Below are 20,572 nucleotides of genomic sequence, written 5' to 3'. Positions count from 1 at the left end.
TATATATATATATATATATATCGAGCTAGCTTATGAACCTAACAAGTCAAATTGTATCTAGCTTAAGTACAACTCATTTATTTAACGAGCTCAATTTCCAGCTCAAGTTTGGCTCATTTGTTTCATGAACCAAGCTTATCGAGTTAAATAACGAATCGAATTTCGAACAAATACCGAATTGGTTCGGTTCCTTACCAGCCCTACCCCAACTAAGAGTATGGACTAATTTACACTCTTCAAATATTTGATGGTTTTGTTTATTTATTTTATATTAAAAAAATGTATTTTATTTTTGTGTCTCGCAAAATTATATTTTGCTCATACTTATCTCTATGAGTAGTAGAGAATCAAGACTACATATTTATATGTTGAAAATGTTTGTTTGGTGTGTTTTATTTATTTTTAGAACAAAAGTGGCATGGTGGAATAACTCAAATATGCATTGAGGACAATTAGCAAATACTCACGACCATTCCTTCATCCTTAATTCGTTTTTCCTTAAACTTTTAATTTAGTTGATAAATACTTATACTTTTTATTTATCAACATCCTTTGTTTCCATTGAAGGAGTTATTCATTGTAACTATTAATTACCTAAAAGTTTTTATTTGTTTTGGGGAATTAATCAAAAAATAAGTTAAACATATTTTTTATTCGAAAAATAAATTTATTATTTATTAAAATATAAAAGACATATTCTAAAATATAGAGTAAATACCTATTTTAGTACTTCATGTTTTTCGACCTTACCAATTTGGCCATTCAAATTTTGAAAAACTTAAAATGGTTCCCATAAATTTTAAATGTGAGTCAAATTAGTTCTTTTAGCATGTTTTACAATATCTGGTAGAGATTAATTTGACCATAAAAAGGACTAATTTGACCATATTTAAAATTTTTGTGAACCATTTTGGGTTTTTCAATTTCCGAGGTACCAAATCGTAAGCTCGAAAAACATGAGGGACTAAATGGATATTTACTCTAAAATATATTACCATTTATTTATTACATATCATTAAAGAAATATATTTATTTCTTTATTATTATCAATTGTTGACATCATAGTTTAATATATAATTACTTCTACTAATATTATTAAAACATTTTTTAATTTTGAATTTTGGTACATGTCTTTTTAAAATGGTATCCCTCATTTATTAAGTCCATAATGACTTATAAAATTTGTTTAAGATATTATTTTTTTATTTAAAAAACTAAATGAATGTGAAATTTGAAAAAAAAAAAACTTTATTTGTACTCCTTGATTTTATTTTATTGGATTGACTTATTAGTGCTTTGATATCAGATTGATATAAAAAAAATTAAATTGGTTTCACTTGTTTGATTTATTTCAAATTACAATCCTTAATTTACCTTTTTATGAAATCAAATCTCATTAATTTTTTATGAAAGTAATCACACACATATATTAGCTTTTAATATTTGTTATTGTTGCTTTAAAAATATGTGAGGATAATGAGCCCAGCAAAACTAGGTGTTCATATGTGCCGCCGCTCTTTACTTGTTGTTTGTTGGGTAGTAAGCAAGTCGAGATTTTAGTATTATCATAGTACTTAACTTGTAAGGAAATGAACGTTGATTTTATCAATGTAAATGAGACTTGCCTCACAACGCTTTGTCATCTAAATGCGAGTGCCACATCTTAATTTGAACTAAGCTTTAATCATGAGTCAAGAATAAAAGTTGGGGGTACTATCGGAACTTGAGAATATTATTGAGACATAGAGAATACAAGTTGGAGTAATGTCAAAACTTGGGAAAATGAATTATACCCTAGGAACACAGATCGATGTGTTGCCGAAACCTAAGAAAATACTCCAATAATACATGTCTAGGTACAGGTGGAATTCGAGAAAAGGAAAAAAACAACATAAAGTGTAGGTCAATGTATTAGCAGAACTTGGGAAAGAAATAATACTCTAGGAACGTAGGGCATGGTATTGTTGGAACCTAGGAGAATAAAACACCAAGAATGTAGGCCATTGTATTGCAGGAACTCGAGAAAAAGAGATAAGGATAAACGAAGAATGGAGGTTGGTGTAATGCGAGAATTTGGAAAATAGGATGATGATAATAAACCAAGAATACAAGTCGATATACTATCTGAACCCCGAAACATAAAAGCAAATATAAATCAAGAACACATATCAGTGCACTTTCAAAACTTAGGAAAAGAAGATAAGATTAAACCAAGAATACATGTTGATATAATGCCGGAACTTGAGAAAAAAAGATAAAGATAAACCAAGAACGCATGGTTGTGTGCGAAGGAACTTGGGAAAAGAAGATAAGGGTAAACCAAGAACTCATGTCGGCATATTGTCGAAACTTAAGAAAAGAAGATAAAGGTAAACCAAGAGCGTATGTTATTATGTTACCAGAACATGGGTAATGAAGAATCGGGTAAACCAAGAATGTAGGTCAATGTACCGGCGGAACTTGGGAACAAGAGATAAAGATAAACTAAGATCATAGGTCAGCGTACTGCCGAAACTTGAGAAAATAAGATAATAATATACCACAATGTAGGTTGGTGTGCTAATAAACTGGGAAAAGAAGATAATGGTAAACCAAAAATGCATGTTGGTGTAGTGCCAGACTTGATTACATGCACAACAAAGGTATATGACCTGAACGTGAACACCTAACTTTGTTCGGCATATTTTTTACAAAAGATAAAAAGAGTTGAAAAAAGAGAGCATTCTAATTATTTTTGAAGTATCCGTATCATACAAGAGATTTTGTAAATATTCCTTGGGTCATTGTTTTTAATTGTCTTAGAATCATTTTTATCTACTTTGACTTTTCAATTCTTAATCCGTAGTTATAAAACATATGGTCACCAATGATTTTGTCTTAATTAATTCACCGATTTTAAAAAATCATTTTATACGACATTTCGAAATCATTTAATGAGATATTGTGGAATCTTTTAATGAAACGTTATGAAAGCGTTTAATAAAACGTTACAAAGATGCCAAACATTTTTGTCTCCAAAATGATGTCATCCCCTCGTGTAAAATCATGCTATTCCATATACATATTGCCTTGAGAGATGCAAGATATATAACCATTTTAATAACATCTTCATGCTAACCATCTTATATTCATATTAAAAAAATGCCCCCTCATCTAATTACAAGTTTCAATCATGCCTTGGATATTCAACAACTTAAATCTAATCATTACAATTTCATGGCATTCACAAAAAGCTTTCACGAGGTTGGTGTAAGAGAACCATAGGAGATGTGCAAGCATCAAGATCAAGTGAAGAAGTACATGAAGTATAATGACCCAACTTATAGCTCGTCATCATCGTCATCATAATCAACAACATCATCAACATGTGCACCATAATTCCTCTCATCTTCATTTCTCTCACAATTCAAACTTTTAGCCTTTGGGTCAATGTTGAAGTTGATGATCATGGATCATCCATAACCCCTCAACCAAGTAGGGCCAAGATCTTATATTATCACCTTCAAGCTTCATGGGTGACCTACACTCAAATGCACCTAAGACTGTAATGCCTGAGTTTGTTCACAATTAAAAAAAACAAGATATGTAGAAACAATAAAATAAAAAGAAAGCAATAAAGAAGAAAATGTACTAGATTGAAAACTTGCAAGAGTGACATAAGAAAATGAGAGCAATGTTAAGTCAAAAACTTGCAAAGGAGACTGAAGAATCGTTTTCAAGGCAAATTAATCAACTAAAAAATTCAAATCCAAAATTTTCAGATGCTCAATGTTATTTTAATATACACATTCAATAATTGTGGTTCATATACTATTTTTCACGCAAAAACAAACTATTTTCATCAATTATACCTCATTCAGGACATACATACATATTTTGAAGCATATCACTAATTCAAATCAATACATACTCATGCATCAAGAGGTGTTTCAAGCATTATAAAGCATACTCCCAAACAATAATATATGCAAAGCATGCATTATTCTTGCATAATCACACTGTCATAGGTGGTCTATCAAAGTTATATCATAAAAGATATTGTCAAACTAAGATTTCAAAATGTTATGATGTTACTAGATTCAAACTTAAGAACGTTTTTTCGAAAATGATGTTGTCCTTAATTTTTGTCTTTGTGATCTAGTGGTACCCCGACATGTGCTCTCCTTTTAATGTATGTATCCGAGATCCAAGAGTAACTTCGACCTGCACTCTCGTTTAATTTTTACCTATGTGATCCGACAGTTACCCGACATAGATTCTCATTTTAATTTATGACCCTAAGATCAAGCAGTAACCCAACTTTAGTTCTCATTTAATTTATGTCTATGAGATTTCTCAATATGGCAACATGTATTCTATTTTTTAATTTAGGTCTCTGAGATCTGTTACTGCTCAGACCTGCATTCTCATTTTAAAAGCATTGCCCGTACATTATTTTCAACAAAATTGATATTCATTTCTTTATTGGTTACTTACCCCGATAACACTCAAGCCTATGATTGATTGTTATTAAGTAAGCAACAAATAAAGAAGGAAAAATATAAACACTCAATTTTGTCGGACATATTTTTAACAAAAAAATTAAAAATACAACAAGTTCAAAATAACAAAAATGATAAAAGGGACATCCTTGTTATTTTTAGAGTGTCTTTACCATAAATATTCTTAGTCTTTATTTTTAATTATCCCATAACTATTTTTATCCAATTGATTGTTCGATTCTTAATTGACAGTTAGAAAACCTTTGGTTACCAACAACTTCTAAAATTAATTCATTGGTTTATAAATCATGTAATGAGACATTACGAAATTATATAGTGAGACATTGTAGAATCATTTAATGCCCATTCTGGAAGCTCTAAATAATGCTACAAAAAGGACAATTAACCAAGTAAACACATAGTTGATTATACCAATGTTATGCAGCCCAACCGCTAACCGAATGCAACAATGGTCACATTTCATATCTTAAAGAAACTCCTTGTTAGACCGTTTTGAACCATTCAGAAAACAGTTCAATCAAGTTGAATCGGTAATAAGTGGAATAAGTTGAATTGTTACCTAGATACTTTGCATTAAAAACTAAAAAAATGAAGAAAATCACGAATTCACAAAAATAGTAGAAACATAGATGATGGTTGATGAAACAGGTTGAAGAGATCTGAGGGGTAATGTGAAAGGAAAAAACTGGTATCTTGGTTTTGTTTTGAAACACCATGAAGAGATGTTAAATAGTGATGAAGAAAAAAAAATGTTAAACTAACCCATTCGCTCCACCCATAGAAACCAAACTGCCGTCCATCCAAAATGTGCAATAATTCAGTGGTTATCTTAGGTTTTGTTTTGCAATTTTAGGGTTAAGTTTAATGGATGTGGGCTATTGGTATTGAGCTTATGATTAAATTGTTAAATAAATAAGAAATAGACATGATCCATCATATTTATTTGTCTAATTGATTAATTTTTTATTTTTTTAACTTTTTACTTAATATACATTCTTATTTTTTTAATATTATTATTTATAGTTATAACACCTTTCAGTCTGACCGGTTAACTAGTTAAACCGGTAAGACCTGAAACAAAACATTTCCTAATTTGATTTCCAGTTCAGCTTTAAGAACACTGCATCATACTTCTCATACTTAGTCAAGATGCTTCTTTAATTGCTATCACTCATAAGCTAATATTTCCGGGTGTGCCATGGACAAGAAATGTTTTCTCCATCAGACTTATTTTAGTTCCCTTATGCTAGGGGTATGTCCACTCAAATATGATTAATTTTTCTAACAGTGATCACATTTTTATATATTTTAGCTCTAATGTTTACAACTTTTTTTTAAAAATATTTGAGGATAATGAGTCGGACAAAATTAAGTATTCAAACTTATATGAGATGAATTATATGCATTTTTTCAAACTACACTCTTACTTATTTACATACTTTTTCCCGCCTAATTTAATAACCTCTCTTAATTTATGTTCCAAAAAGTTTACTTCACTTTTCAGTGAAATACTCCTCCTTACTAATTTTTCAGTACACTGTGTATCAAACTACATACTATCGAAGTATAAAACTAATGCGACTAATTACATGTGTGCAAATTTAAGAAAAAAAATGAAAGAGTTAAAAAATATTAGGAAAAACACGTTGCAGAGAGCGGAGTAAGCACTGTAGCACTTAAAACGTATTGCCGTATTGGAATTTGGATAGAACTGATGATAAGAAATTAATCATGAGAAATATATGAAAACTTAATAGGATTCTTTAGTTACATTGTATTCATGTTTTAAAATCATTTGTTCAATTGTTAAACTTTCTGCATAACATTATATGTTATATTGGAACAAGGCATATCATAATTATTTAAATCTATACCGGCATAAAAATAAAACTAACAACGAAATATGATTAGATTGTATTGGATTTTATTTTTAAAAATTGATGGATCTGATTTGATTTCTTAATTCCAACTGTAGGATTCATACCGGACCAAAGTAAGATTGAAGAGGGTGGAGAAAAATAAGTATTGTGTGGTAAGTTCACAATATGAGCTTTTGAAAAAGATCAAAAGCTAGAAGAGGGTCATGCCCATTTGAATTAGTAGTATAAGTTGTATGTTGTTGCCGTTATTTTGTGATCATATTGTTAAAATTATGTTAATTTAGGTGCTGCTGTTGTTGTCTTGTGGCTGTCTTGCTGAACATTGTTTTTACTGTTGTTTTATTGTTGCTAAGACAACTTTTTCCTTCGGTTTTGCTGTGGCTGAACAATGTTTTTGCTGGACACTTTTTTTGTCAATGTTTTTCCCTGCTCATATTGTTTGTTTTTTCTTCTGAATTACACTTAATATTTTTTAAAACATATCTTGCTTAATATTTAATCATATTTTAAGAGTTTTGAATGAAAGTGCAATGTGAATCTTTTATAAAAAAATCTTTTTAAACCAAGCCAAAACCATATATAATATGTAAATTGGATTACATCCGACATCTTAATATAAACAAATCAGATTGTAAATAATTGGTCAGATGATTTTTTTTTGTGTCTGAAAAGCAATACAAATAAAACAAAACACCCCTGTTTATATTTACCCATATCACCTAAGTTTTACACATGTATTTTACATTTGTCCCTTTCGATTTCGAAATATATTGAAACCTTGGGTAGTAAAAAAAGTGGAAAGTTGTATTTCCAGAATTGGATTTCGCTAATATTTTTATGACACCAGGAGTTAACTCAATTTGGAGAGTTGTCTGACATTAAATGTGATCAATGGCTTTTTTGGGTAGTAACACTGGTGTTTAAACTCTACTTTGTTTGACGGTGTATTTCTAGAGATAAAAAATGTATGCACTCTAATAGTATGAGTTCGATCAATACATTATTTATCTTTTATATTTAATCATTATTAACTTTTAAAAAACAATTTAAGTGAACAGTAGATAATATAAAAACTGTGTAAATCATGCATAGATATTTTACTCATTTCTATGTCACTAAACACACATACCAGTGATGTTAATTAATACAGCTAACTTATATAAGATTTTTTTTGTAATTCATATCTATCCTTTATCTCTAATATTAATCATCATCAATATTAGTTCATGAATTATTTTTGTTATTGTGAAAGTAGTTATTTTATTCTAAGGGCCTGATTGGAAAAGTAGTCAATAACATTTTCTTGAACTTTTAAATAAACTATTTTTTCAAAGAGGCAAATAACAAGGGAATAATAGTTGAGTTTAATATCTGGATTATGTAAAGATTTTTACAAAAGTCAGTACATCATCAACTATTCATATGTATTACTTTAATTTAAGAATCAATGATAGATAATACATGAATAGTAGATGATGCGCTAACAACATATAAAACTATTACAACATAAATATTAAACTCATAATCTACACATTGCACCCATTTTTTCTTAAATTTATGTCTGATTTGAATATAACTCCATGTTTGAACTATATGTCCAAAGCAAACAACCAATTGTGACTTGTTCAAGAATCTTAACATGCAATCATCAACAAACCAGATTCTTAACACTACCAAATTCATTATATGCATTGAATAACAGATAATTTTCCTGTCAACATTCCCAAACAATTTTCCGAATTACCTGCAATGACATGGACTGGTTTGATTAGAAACCAAGAAAACAATCTTAGTAAACCAGACTACAAATGACTGAGGAGAATAAAGACTAGTCGGCCAAAATGAGAAAGCATAACAATGAAAAAAAGGTGGCTCGATGTCAAATATAATTTCGATGCCAAAATTAGACAGGGAAAGCTGTAATTAGGACAATTCTATGTTCTCTAAAATTAAGGCATTTGATTCTCATATTATATATACCCTATATAAATAATCAAAGAGGATGAAATATCACTCTCATTCAATTCAAATCAATCTTTCAGGAACATACGCACAAAGAAACAAAAAGAACCATGAAGATACATTGTTACCAAATGGCATCTTCTAAGCAAAAAGCTCATCTTCAAGATAATTATACTCAAAAGTGAATTCAGTCTTGATTCTTTGACACCTGAATAACCACATCAAGGTGTAGACAGGTCAGGATAACCAGAAGTGCAATATTAGAAATCATTAATTTCATGGATTTAACCAGAAAGCGAGAACTTGAAAATGCAATCAATTGTAAATACGAATTTAGTTTAAATAATAACAATGATGTTTTATCTTTCTAACTTGACACCAGTGTACCTATGTATGTTAAAACTATGCCTGCAAATAACATGAATAAGTAAACTTGACATACCACCCATGTTGCAGGTCATCATTTGCAATATGGAAATCAAAGTACACATATGTTCCTTGCTCATATTCATCTGTGGCAACTTTGGGCTCTTCATGGCGCTGAAACCATGTGTTATACTTTCTGTGGTATCTCCATGACTGCTTCTTTAGCTCCTTTGCAGCCAAATACTGTTGGTATGTGTTCTGTAGAAAATAGATGATGAGCCCATATGATTGAATAACAGAATAACATGAATCACACAGAAAGTTGAAGTACCTGTTGATAATAAAACGCAAAGAATAGGGTATCGGTGCCAAATGGTTCAAGACCTACTCTTTCCCAAAAGGCAGGATTATTAACAACAGGTGCCTGTACTTGAGGATAACTGGGTGGTGTTATCGTTGGGTGCCTCTGCAGAAACACCAAAACAAAAAGGGAAAAGAAAATTCATTTGATTGACATAATTCAATGAACTTATGAATATAACTGGCAATGCATACAGGAGTATATGTCCTAGGACGTTCTGAGTCTTTTGGCAGCGGAAGTCTGTGGTAAGCCGCCTCAAGCATTTCCAAATTATATAATTGTTCACGAACTCCACCAGAATTTACACTTGATCCACTAAAGTTATCGCCAATGGCTCCTAGATCAGCACCATTTCTTCTTCCAATGACACCAAGGTTACCTGTAGGTTGATTGGATTGTAAAGGTTGACCAGGACCCAAATCAACATCTCTGGAAGTTTGATGAGGCTCAGTAAGAGAGGCAGATACTCCTGCCTTTAGCACAAATAACATATAGCCAAGTCAGATCATCCATGAGTTCATTACACAAACAGACACACACAAACTGTCTTTCCACATCAGATGCACATAGATGAAAATGCAAATTTCCTACACACAAATCAGGTAAAGCTAGGTTATTTCAACTCGGTCCATAACTCTGACCACCTTGATTGATTGAAGTACTACAATAGAATTATCCATCTTATTTCCAAATTGAATGCCATTTATACAAAATTCACAAACCTATAACAACTAAATTGGAAGGGGGAAAAAGTAACTGCTTTTCCCATAACATAATTGCATGCCAAATTGAATGGAAAAAAAAGTAACTGCTTTTCCCAAATTGAATGCCATTTATACAAAACTCACTCACCTATAACATAATTGCAAGTGTAACTTTCTTTAGTCCATTTCCTAATACCTAATCCAAAACTAGGAAATTTGACCCACTGCTTTTCCCAGCTTATAATCCCAGGATTTGTTAATAGAAAACTAGCCTGATAAGCACAGGAAAGTAGAAACTAGAAAGCATAAAATGTACATGAACATGGATATATAATCATGCAAGGTATGAAAAAGAGTGATATATCTTAATATAAAATGCCTAGGAGTTAGTCAGAATACAGGAGAATCTACAGCATATGCTGATTTCAAATCATCTTCATTCATGAGGTTTTTGCCAATCTCAGTAGCAACAGTAGATTCAGTAGCTGACTCATCGGGAAAATTCTGATGTTGCTGCTGTTCTTCAACCTTAGAATTGCCAACATCTGCAGAATAAAAAAATGATATATGCCCCATCTTCCATCATAAATAAATCTTGGTATATTTTTTGTAATCATTAATAATTAATTTATTCTTAGAACATATGTGCCAACATATTGATATTGATCCAGTCATTATTACAGTAATATGCAAATTCAATTCACAGCTGTACTAGGCAGATATGTTGTTCCTGCTTGACTTACTACCTCAATGATCTGGTTGAAAACTAGAACTTATCATATTGACATACGCTTCAGGTTTTTTAATATTATTTTTGAAAAAAAAAGAAACTCCTGAAACAACATATACTATCAAGGAACAACACAGAATCATCACTGTTTATCTCTTCATTAAATTTTTATCAGGCATTCCTTTAGTAATCTTCCCTTGATTGAAAAGGCGGTAATTAAAATGTCTTCAGTATTGATCAGTAAAGGTGCAAAACATTCATAGCTGAATAATGCAGGTGTGTAAATTGGGAACCACCATTCATCTAGATAAAAGCATACTACTCAATACAGTCTCTCATGCTGAAACAAGAAAAAAGGAAGTAAAGAAAATAGGGGAAAGTTTATCCAGAAGAACACAAACATACCTGCATCTTTGGAAACACCTGATATCAATGGCTGTTGACTAGAAGGGGAATGAACAGAATTGGGTGGCTGCTGTAACGAAGCAGAAGAAATACCACTAAGACCTGGTGATTGGACTACGAGTCCCATAGCAGATTCAGAAGAAACAGACGATCCTTGAGAGTTAAACTGCACATATTATAGCATGTCATGCAAAATATATTCTGCTGATGCAGAAAAAATCCAGTCACAGAGAGAACTGTATATTATCATTTCACATAAAAGTTAATATATCAATCAGATAGAGTTAATAACAGAAGAGTATATAACGAATGAAAATTAACAAGGAAATAAAAGCTTCTAGAATGAGCACAATCATAAAAACTTAGACGTGTAAAATGCGATATTCGTAACAATAAACATTGAGATGCTACCTATCATAAAACAAGTCCCATATCCAACCATAATCAGACAAATTATCGGGTACAAAATTTAAACTAAAAGAAAACAGAAAAAACATATAATAATAAAAATTTAATTCAATTTTACTTGCAAAAATATCAAGAGGTGCAAACTACGAAGTGTCTAATAGTAATAAGCAAAGAGAAGCCATACAAAAAAAGAATACCTGCTGTAGAAGGGGATTGTGCTGCTGGGCAGGAAACTGCTTTTGATTTCCACCAATGAGAGAGGGCATATTAAGAAGGGTACTGTGCCCTTGCTGCTGCACCTGCTGAAACTTCTGCAAAAACTTTTCCCTTTGATCTGGGGCTATTTCAGTTCTGGCACGAAGCTGCCCCTGAATTTCAAAATTGATAAATCCCTTAAAAAGTAACAATTAACATAATACAGAAGTTGATTCTTTCGTTCAACCTATCAATAACAACAATGGGGAAAAAATACAGTCTGGATACTGAATGAACTATTTGTAGTGGTTAGTAACTTAGTATGGCATTTGGTAACCTACCCATTTAGGTAGAATATGCACCCATGCAGTTACTTCCCATCTAAATGCATTCAAGCATCACATATGCTTGTAGAGATACAAACTTGTCCATGTAATACATTCATGCATATACACATAGCAGAAGCAAATTTATCAAATTAGGGGAAGATCACCAAAGCTATAAAAATCATGAGATATTAAGGTTATTAGGTCAATAGTCTTATTGTTAATGGGTTTGGGTTTGTTAAGATTTGAGCTTGTGACCTGTAAGTACAAAGCAACAACCTTACCATTACTCCACGGCTCACCCTCAAAATGATATGATATGTGAAACAAAAAATTAGAAAAAAAATGATAATTCACAATTTGACTACACTCACTTCACTATGTTTGGACTTTAAAACATGCTGATTCTAGATGTTAGATGCACAAGTTTAGTTTGTAGCTTTGATTTTGACCTAGAAACATGATATCTTATAGTAACTAACTACATAGCTACCAATATAACAACACATTCAATTGCACATAACTCTTCTCACTGCTGTTTGTCTATAAATAAACATAAACAACTTGCAAACCAATACAGTCGCCCACTAAATCGCAAATCAAAATTTAAGACAAAAAAAATTTACCACTTCATTCTGATTCGGGAAAGGGCTTCCAGGTCTCCACTGAATACCAGGAACCACAGGAGAGGAGAAAATTCTCCCTGTCGCAGACACAGCTGGAGCTTCATTAACAGTAATAGAGTCAGCTGAGGCAGTGCCATCATTAGCCCTCACAGCCTGAGGTAGGATATATCTATTATTACTTAGGGGGGATCCAAGAGGTTGCACTATCCCACTACTTCCAATTCTATCATTAGCTCCCAGCATGTTTCTCTTGGTTATTTCAGAGGCTGAAGGGACCGAACCAAGGGGCCCATTGCTGGAAACCATATTACCAGAACCAAGGGGGATACTAGCTGTTACTTGATTTGATAGGTTGTTTCTGACAGTGTCCTTCCCAAGTGCTGCATCAGAAAGTGATGGAGATGGTCTTCGGACAGGGAAGCTATTAATCTCTTCTTTGACAGAGGTAGACTGATTTATAGAAGATGAAGAATTGGCAGCATTAGTATTCTCCAAGGGGTTCCGAACAGAGTTTGAACCAGGTAAGACTGATGCAACAGCTGGTGCACTGGACAAGTTATGAGCATAAACATTCACAGAAACAGGAGTAGCATGGTTCCCAGTAGGTGTTGAAGCAGGAGAACTAATTCCACTATTCTTAGAAGGTGGAGTTCTTGGAACAATGTCTGAGTTGCTATCCTGTGATGCTGTGTCATCAGCTTGCTCCTGGACAGAAGCATCGTGATCATTAGAAGTCAAAGTTTCATGGAAAAGGGAATCAACAATAATGTCCATCTATTTAAATGGCAAAACATAACAAGATGAATTGATCCAAAAAAAAAAAAATAGCTAGACCAGTATCAGTTGCATCCACTTTGTGAAAGACCAGTCGGGATCCCACCCTTCACTACAACTACTATTATTCTTAATGCGATGCTATTGGATCACATCATCTGTAATTGTTTAACTTGGTATCTAGGGCCACATGCCATATTAATATTGTTAAAATTATTATGTTGAGTGTTTTCTTCGTGTCATAGGTAAATACATATTTTAAATTAAGTTCTTAACGCTATTTGTTACTCTGTTACAGCATGTATCATACAATACCACTTCAAATAGCACAATAAGCATCTCATTAACAACTATAATCCCGATCCACAAGTACTTCGGAATGAAGCAATGAATCCTTATCACATACCAAAATACAATTAAAAGAGTGTAGGGCTCATCTACACAATGAAACACCTTGCAAGGGTATCAAGATAGAGTAAAATAAACTACAGAAAAGAATGAACTCGACAGAAATATTTATAAAACAATATACTTCTGTTTCAATTTACAACATTCAACTACAAAATATTTTCTGGTCATAGAAACTAGAAACACATACAGATGTTTGTGATGCGGATGCTGATGCTGATGTTGCCACAGTATTCTTAGACAGAAGACCAGGTGTTACCTGATAGAAGACATAATAAATTAAGATTTCCATAAAGGATTATTCTTACATGTTAACATAAAGGAAATGTTAGCATAAAATATCAATTACGTCAGACACAAACAGATGCTTGGATGGTTTAGCATCAACTATTGTGCTGAGTTTCTCTTTCTTTCTTGGTGATAGCTTCCTGATTAAAAAGGTTTTGTACTTTTCTTTTATGTGTTGCTTACATGTAACAAGGGAACTGTCTGAGATATTAAGGTTATTAGGTCAATAGTCTTATTGTTAATGGGTTTGAGTTTGTATTAGTAGTACAAGGTACTTGACATAATTAAAGGGTGCATACTGGATGACTCTCCCAGCTGGTAAGATTCAGGAAAGGTAAATATATGCAGCCCTTCCAGGAACCCATATCCATGGTCACAAGACAACAACCTTACCATCACACCAAGACTGACTCTCGTACTTGACTTACTTATCAATTTAAATAGGAATATTAGCTTCATGTATAATAACACATTCTTTAGTTTATTACAGTCATCCTTATTCCTTCTTTTTTCCTTCTCTCATCACCCTAATATATTGTTCTTAACAAACTAAACACCCGGCACAATGGGAAAGTAATAATGAAAAGAATGAAGTAGTGCATGAGGCTCAAGGAGTGTATAATGTATGCAGTGTACTAGAGAATAACTGTTAGGGACTATAACAGTTTAGCTTATTGCAGAGTTCGAGACACTAGTTTAGCTAGAAGGCAGTTACACAAACCTCTAACTGCCAATTATGTAACTGCCACTGCTTCAATAAATAGAAGCCTAACCATCATTGTGTAATAACTTTCTGAATTGAAGAAAATAATACAATTCAGTTTCTAGTTCTCTCTCTCTCTCTCTCGTTCTATTTTAGTTTCTAGTTTTCAGATGGAATCAATTGCCTCCGTGGCTGACGCTGAAACTGATCCACCTATGGCTGCAAACTCTCCACCATGCCCGTCTTCTGCTTCTCAAGTTCAGGCAATTTCACCCTTGCTTCCTCTTCCCCTACCAATTGCCGAACTTACAGAAAAGAACTATCTCATTTGGAGCCAGTTCAAGCTAGCAGTTCTAAATGCTAACGGAGTTCTTCATTTTGTGCAAAACTCTGAAATTCCATCACATTTTCTCAGCTAAACTGATCGCAGTGTTGTCCATAGCAGATGGCGGTTGCCAAAATTCAGCCATCATGGCATTGCAGGCAAATGGCGGATATCATGGCGGTTGACAAAAAATAAATAAATAAAACATAATATAAAAAAATAAAATAATAATACAATAAAACAAAAATCAAACAATAACATAAAGTTTAATAAAAATAATTAAGTATTGATGTCTCCTAACTTCATAAGATCACTAGATGATTAAAAATAGATTACCTTTCCACACTCATGGCAAGTGAAGCGATCCTTGTTATTCTTGGTGGACTCTTTCGCTTCCTTCTTTTGAAACTTCTTGAGTCCATCTTTTCTTTTAATGAATTTATATTACAGTCATCCTTATTCCTTCTTTTTTCCTTCTCTCATCACCCTAATATATTGTTCTTAACAAACTAAACACCCGGCACAATGGGAAAGTAATAATGAAAAGAATGAAGTAGTGCATGAGGCTCAAGGAGTGTATAATGTATGCAGTGTACTAGAGAATAACTGTTAGGGACTATAACAGTTTAGCTTATTGCAGAGTTCGAGACACTAGTTTAGCTAGAAGGCAGTTACACAAACCTCTAACTGCCAATTATGTAACTGCCACTGCTTCAATAAATAGAAGCCTAACCATCATTGTGTAATAACTTTCTGAATTGAAGAAAATAATACAATTCAGTTTCTAGTTCTCTCTCTCTCTCTCTCGTTCTATTTTAGTTTCTAGTTTTCAGATGGAATCAATTGCCTCCGTGGCTGACGCTGAAACTGATCCACCTATGGCTGCAAACTCTCCACCATGCCCGTCTTCTGCTTCTCAAGTTCAGGCAATTTCACCCTTGCTTCCTCTTCCCCTACCAATTGCCGAACTTACAGAAAAGAACTATCTCATTTGGAGCCAGTTCAAGCTAGCAGTTCTAAATGCTAACGGAGTTCTTCATTTTGTGCAAAACTCTGAAATTCCATCACATTTTCTCAGCTAAACTGATCGCAGTGTTGTCCATAGCAGATGGCGGTTGCCAAAATTCAGCCATCATGGCATTGCAGGCAAATGGCGGATATCATGGCGGTTGACAAAAAATAAATAAATAAAACATAATATAAAAAAATAAAATAATAATACAATAAAACAAAAATCAAACAATAACATAAAGTTTAATAAAAATAATTAAGTATTGATGTCTCCTAACTTCATAAGATCACTAGATGATTAAAAATAGATATACTAAAAAGTAAAATAAACAATACTAACAAGTCTAGTAAAGACCCACAACTAAAAATCAAAGCAAAACACAGATATAAAATGCAAACAGAAAATAAATAACAAACTATAAAAAAGTAAACTGAAATAAAAAAATCGAATTCTGGAAAGAAAAAAACTAAATTTGAAAAAATAAATATATAAACTACATTAATGCAAGGGATGAAAAGAGAAGCATGAAGGAAGAGGGAGAGAAATAAAAACTGCAACAGTCCTAAGGAAAGAGGGCAGCAACGTCGGCAACAACTGCAGCAGCAGCGGCGACGTCAGCAGCAAGACAGCAAGTTTTAAGAGAGAGAGAGGAAGCAAGGAGAGGGAGAGAGGCAACCAGAAATAAAATGTTTTTAGGGTTTTAACCCACAAATGGGCCAAAAAAACCCGACCCAGAGCCCCAAAACCTGTTATTTCTGCCATTTCCGCCATGGCGGCTTTTTCAAGCAAAAGGCAGACACAGCCATTTGGCGGCATTCCCAAATGGCTAATGGCGGTGGGCCAAAAAACACCACCACCATCCACCATGGCCGCTTTTTGACAATGCTGACTGATCGTGCTAACAATCATATCAAACTTGAGCTAGGAAGAACAGGATCAAACAGTGTTTTCTTGGCTGTTGATCTCGATCTCAGAGAAATTGCAGTGTTACCTCCGCTGCAGGAGCTATTTCCACTGCTAGAACCGGCAGCATGCATCAGATTTATTTTAGACGTTTATAAGATTTTAGCACCATAAAACAGAAAGTTCACTATGAAATTCGGGGGGAAATATCAATACGAAATAATAATTAACATATCCCAATCCCTAAACACAAATCTACATCTGCCTCAATATGTATTGTGGGTGAGCCTGTGTGTTTGCAACAAAGCAATAATAAGTAAGCAAATACCTTAACAATACCAGGGGGAATTGTGACAAGATCTTCAAGAGTCTCCACCCTGTCTAGAGGTAATGAACTGTATAGTTCATCAACATCAGTGAAATCATCGAAGTCATCCTGTGGAAGGAAATGGAAAATATTGTAATATAGTCAATGGGATGCAGTGGTATGGATCTTAAGATATGTTAAAGGTTCTCCGAGAAAAGAGCTGACATATATGAAGAGCAGTCATACGGACATTGTTGCTTACACTGATGTTTGGATCCACGTTGTGACATTTCTATTTTCTAGAGTAAGTATTTTAATACAACTTTGATATTTCAAACAAGCATAATTTTTGTATAGTATCAAGCATTATGGTATGGTTGGATGGAGGAGTTTGGGGCAGAAGGGAGAGGGAAGAATAAATTTTCATTTATAAATTGAGAAACTAATAAAATGTTCATTAAAAAAGAAGCAGCAGTGATTGGCAGGTTACATGATAATCTCTCATTTTATTCCTCTCATTTCGAAAAATTTAAGGGAAACATCCACATAAAAATTAAAATGAAAAATTACAACCTTATCTTCCCTTCCAATCTCCTCCATCTAAACAACTCCAAAAAGACAATACAAAGGGTAGACACATCAACATCTACTAAGTGTCCAGCGTTTAAAAATCAATTAAAAAAGACAAACCTGATTACGCTCTACATAATCATCCAAGAAATCTTTGACGTCATTAACCTCCTCAGGACTTAATTCATCATTATCTAGTAGCCTCAAGATAAATTCACATTTCTTTATATGAGCCTTGTGCCGAGTGATTGATGTCTCAAGATGCGTCTATGAAACAAGAAACATGTCAGTGTCCACGAGAAAGGTAACAATCATTCTCATAAAATTTATGTACTGTTGCTTCGTACCAATCTGGGTGGCCTATTCTTTCCTTTTTTGACGTAAAGCCCCTCAAGCTCAGCTTCAAAGCTATCAATCTGAGATTCTAACTCTCCAACCTACTCAAATATTTAAAAACAATAAAAAGAAATTTTCCAAATGATGAGAGATTTTACATGATTCAAATTAATAGATCTCGCATAAAAATATATTATCAAATAGACATACCAATGAGACAAGAATAACCAAGACAATATGCACTATACTAGCATATAAATAGAGCATTGCTAGAGAAGCAGATCATAAGATCCAATACTAACTTAGATTTTGCCATAAGTGGAAAGGTCTCAACACTGAACAACTCGACCAGCACTATAAATTTTATCATGTTGCAATAAGCATAAGCATTAGATACCCAACAACAAGGTCAACCATTTGCATGAAAAAGATTTTGTGCATGATGATTGACAAGCTACAAACGGGACCAAGTATCAGCGCCATACTTTGGGCACAAGCAAAATTCAGAGAAATTCAAAGGAAATGATTTCATACCACATTATTCAACCAATCTCTTGTTTCTGATTTTGCTTTCTCTTTCGGGTCCTGTCAAAAAAAGTGAGACAACATATTTGTCAGCACAGAACTGACAAACATAATCATTGAACAGCAAGAACAAACCCAAAAAAATGAAAAAACAAAAGGCATCATCACATCGCCTGATTAAAAACTCACCGTCTTGGGTTGTTGACCCAAGCCTTCTTTAGAGAATGCTTTGGTCTTAGTCTCCTTCTCACAGATCTTAAATCTTTCCATTTCACGCTCAATTAACTTGCGTGCATCCACCAAATCCTGCTCGTAAGAGGCACTGACCTATGTCAATATGGGTCAAAAGAGAAAGTATTGTCAAATTCAAAGCATATGAGTTAAAATTTACATTTAAACATTTCAAACCACAGTCACATTGGGGAAAAAGACAGACTTGTAACAGACGGGACAATACATAGCATCATTCAATAAATGGGTTTAATATAATCCACTCAGACTCATACTAAAGTATGATGTGATAACTCTCACGAGAACACACATCTATAGAATGCAGCTTTCCAGCAAACAGATTTAAATTGAGGTCCACAACCACAATTTCTGGCTTGTAGCCAGACAGCAGCAACAATTGCAGCCACATTTTCTCACGATTTTGATAATCAGAATGCAGAGCTCATTTTAAAACCACTATTTTATTTATAATTCCCAACAGAAATTCTGAAAAAAATCACACCTCCTCTCACCAACCAAAGTTCCACTTAAAACATGTCAAAAAGAATCGATGTAAAACAAAGATACTATAAATTTATTATGCGGACATTAACACGTGAGATACCTCAAAAAAAAATTACAAACTAATATTTAAAAACTATAAATTTCGCATTTTAAGGAAAACTGAACATGCGTCCTCTAATATAGGCACATTTTCCCGCAATGTCCACAACCAAAATCTCATCCAGACTGCAAATGCAACTGCAACTCAGCCAAATTTTCCCACGCACAATTTAAAACCATTTAGTCTATCTATACTTTCCAAGGAAAACTCTGCAAAATTTACCAAAATAACCCCGTCTATAATGCAGGAAATTAACATGTTCAATACATAAAATAAGTACAAATTAATATTACAAACATATAATTTGGCATTTTAATGAAAATTCAACACGCATCATGATAAGCACCTTCTTGTCCTTGATTTCACTGGACTGAATCCAAGTCTTAATCTGGTCTCTGTATCTCTGAAGCTTCTTAATCTCCTTTTTGAGATCTGCTTCAAACTTCTCCTTCTGATTAGCATTGTCAGTATCGTAAACCTGAACATATATCAAAGAACCAAACCACCATTTTTCGCGTGAATTTTTGTTCGGGAACCGAAAATGAAAAAAAAAATATAGAAAATGATAAGGACCTTGTTCCAGATACTGTCGAAAACTTCAACGCCTTCTTGGACCTTCTTGAGAACGCGATCGATCTCTCCCTGGAGCTTTCGACTCGCACCCATTGATACGACGAATCTCAATTCGATTCAATTCAATGCACTCAATATGAGTGATCACAGTTACGGATTTTAGTTATTTTAGCTTTAGGGTTTGTTTCTGTGCTCGATTGCTTACTTAACCTTAGAGGATGCGGAGATTCAAGTCTAATTTTATTTTATTTTTATTTTTTGGTATACTATTAAAAAATTATACACAGTCACTATATACTTACTTTTTTTTACAGAGATAGTCAATAATAAATAAATATTTAAAATAATATATTATTAATGTATTTGTTTTTTTGGGATTGTAGATTAATTTTAGAGCACTCTTATGATAAATTTTAGCCTATCATAAACTAATTTTTTTTAGAAAATAGTGTAAAAATTATTTATTTGTATTACTCATGATAATTTTATTAGTATAATATATATACATTGTCAGTGTACAAATTTATATAATAATTAGTTTATTATTC

The 20,572-nt window shown here is 33.0% G+C and overlaps 1 protein-coding gene across 6 annotated transcripts in view; it reads right to left on the bottom strand.

Moving 5' to 3' along the window:
• LOC109358523 (general negative regulator of transcription subunit 3-like) overlaps positions 1-20,254 on the bottom strand; it is a 30,014-nt gene extending 9,760 nt beyond the window's left edge. The window contains exons 1-17 of one of the 6 annotated variants that reach the window (XR_002108976.1): positions 20,025-20,254; positions 19,798-19,929; positions 18,806-18,943; positions 18,626-18,676; positions 18,103-18,192; positions 17,876-18,022; positions 17,207-17,314; positions 13,838-13,909; positions 12,466-13,170; positions 11,516-11,686; positions 10,911-11,076; positions 10,175-10,320; positions 9,266-9,544; positions 9,042-9,176; positions 8,787-8,968; positions 8,429-8,552; positions 5,924-5,928 (exon numbers count right to left, since the gene is read on the bottom strand). Coding sequence is in view for 5 of the 6 variants with exons in the window: in XM_019602807.1 (XP_019458352.1) it covers positions 8,486-8,552; positions 8,787-8,968; positions 9,042-9,176; positions 9,266-9,544; positions 10,175-10,320; positions 10,911-11,076; positions 11,516-11,686; positions 12,466-13,170; positions 13,838-13,909; positions 17,207-17,314; positions 17,876-18,022; positions 18,103-18,192; positions 18,626-18,676; positions 18,806-18,943; positions 19,798-19,929; positions 20,025-20,117 (2,682 nt within the window). In the remaining variant the exon portion in view is untranslated. Of the gene's footprint in view, positions 1-5,923; positions 5,929-7,906; positions 8,142-8,428; positions 8,553-8,786; positions 8,969-9,041; positions 9,177-9,265; positions 9,545-10,174; positions 10,321-10,910; positions 11,077-11,515; positions 11,687-12,465; positions 13,171-13,837; positions 13,910-17,206; positions 17,315-17,875; positions 18,023-18,102; positions 18,193-18,625; positions 18,677-18,805; positions 18,944-19,797; positions 19,930-20,024 lie in introns of those variants that run through there. The other 5 variants (XM_019602807.1, XM_019602805.1, XM_019602808.1 and 2 more) reach the window with 5 other exon arrangements.

This window comes from Lupinus angustifolius, chromosome LG10 (assembly GCF_001865875.1).
Source record: "Lupinus angustifolius cultivar Tanjil chromosome LG10, LupAngTanjil_v1.0, whole genome shotgun sequence".
Taxonomy (NCBI): domain Eukaryota; kingdom Viridiplantae; phylum Streptophyta; class Magnoliopsida; order Fabales; family Fabaceae; genus Lupinus; species Lupinus angustifolius.
This window is presented reverse-complemented; position numbering and strand designations above follow the sequence as displayed.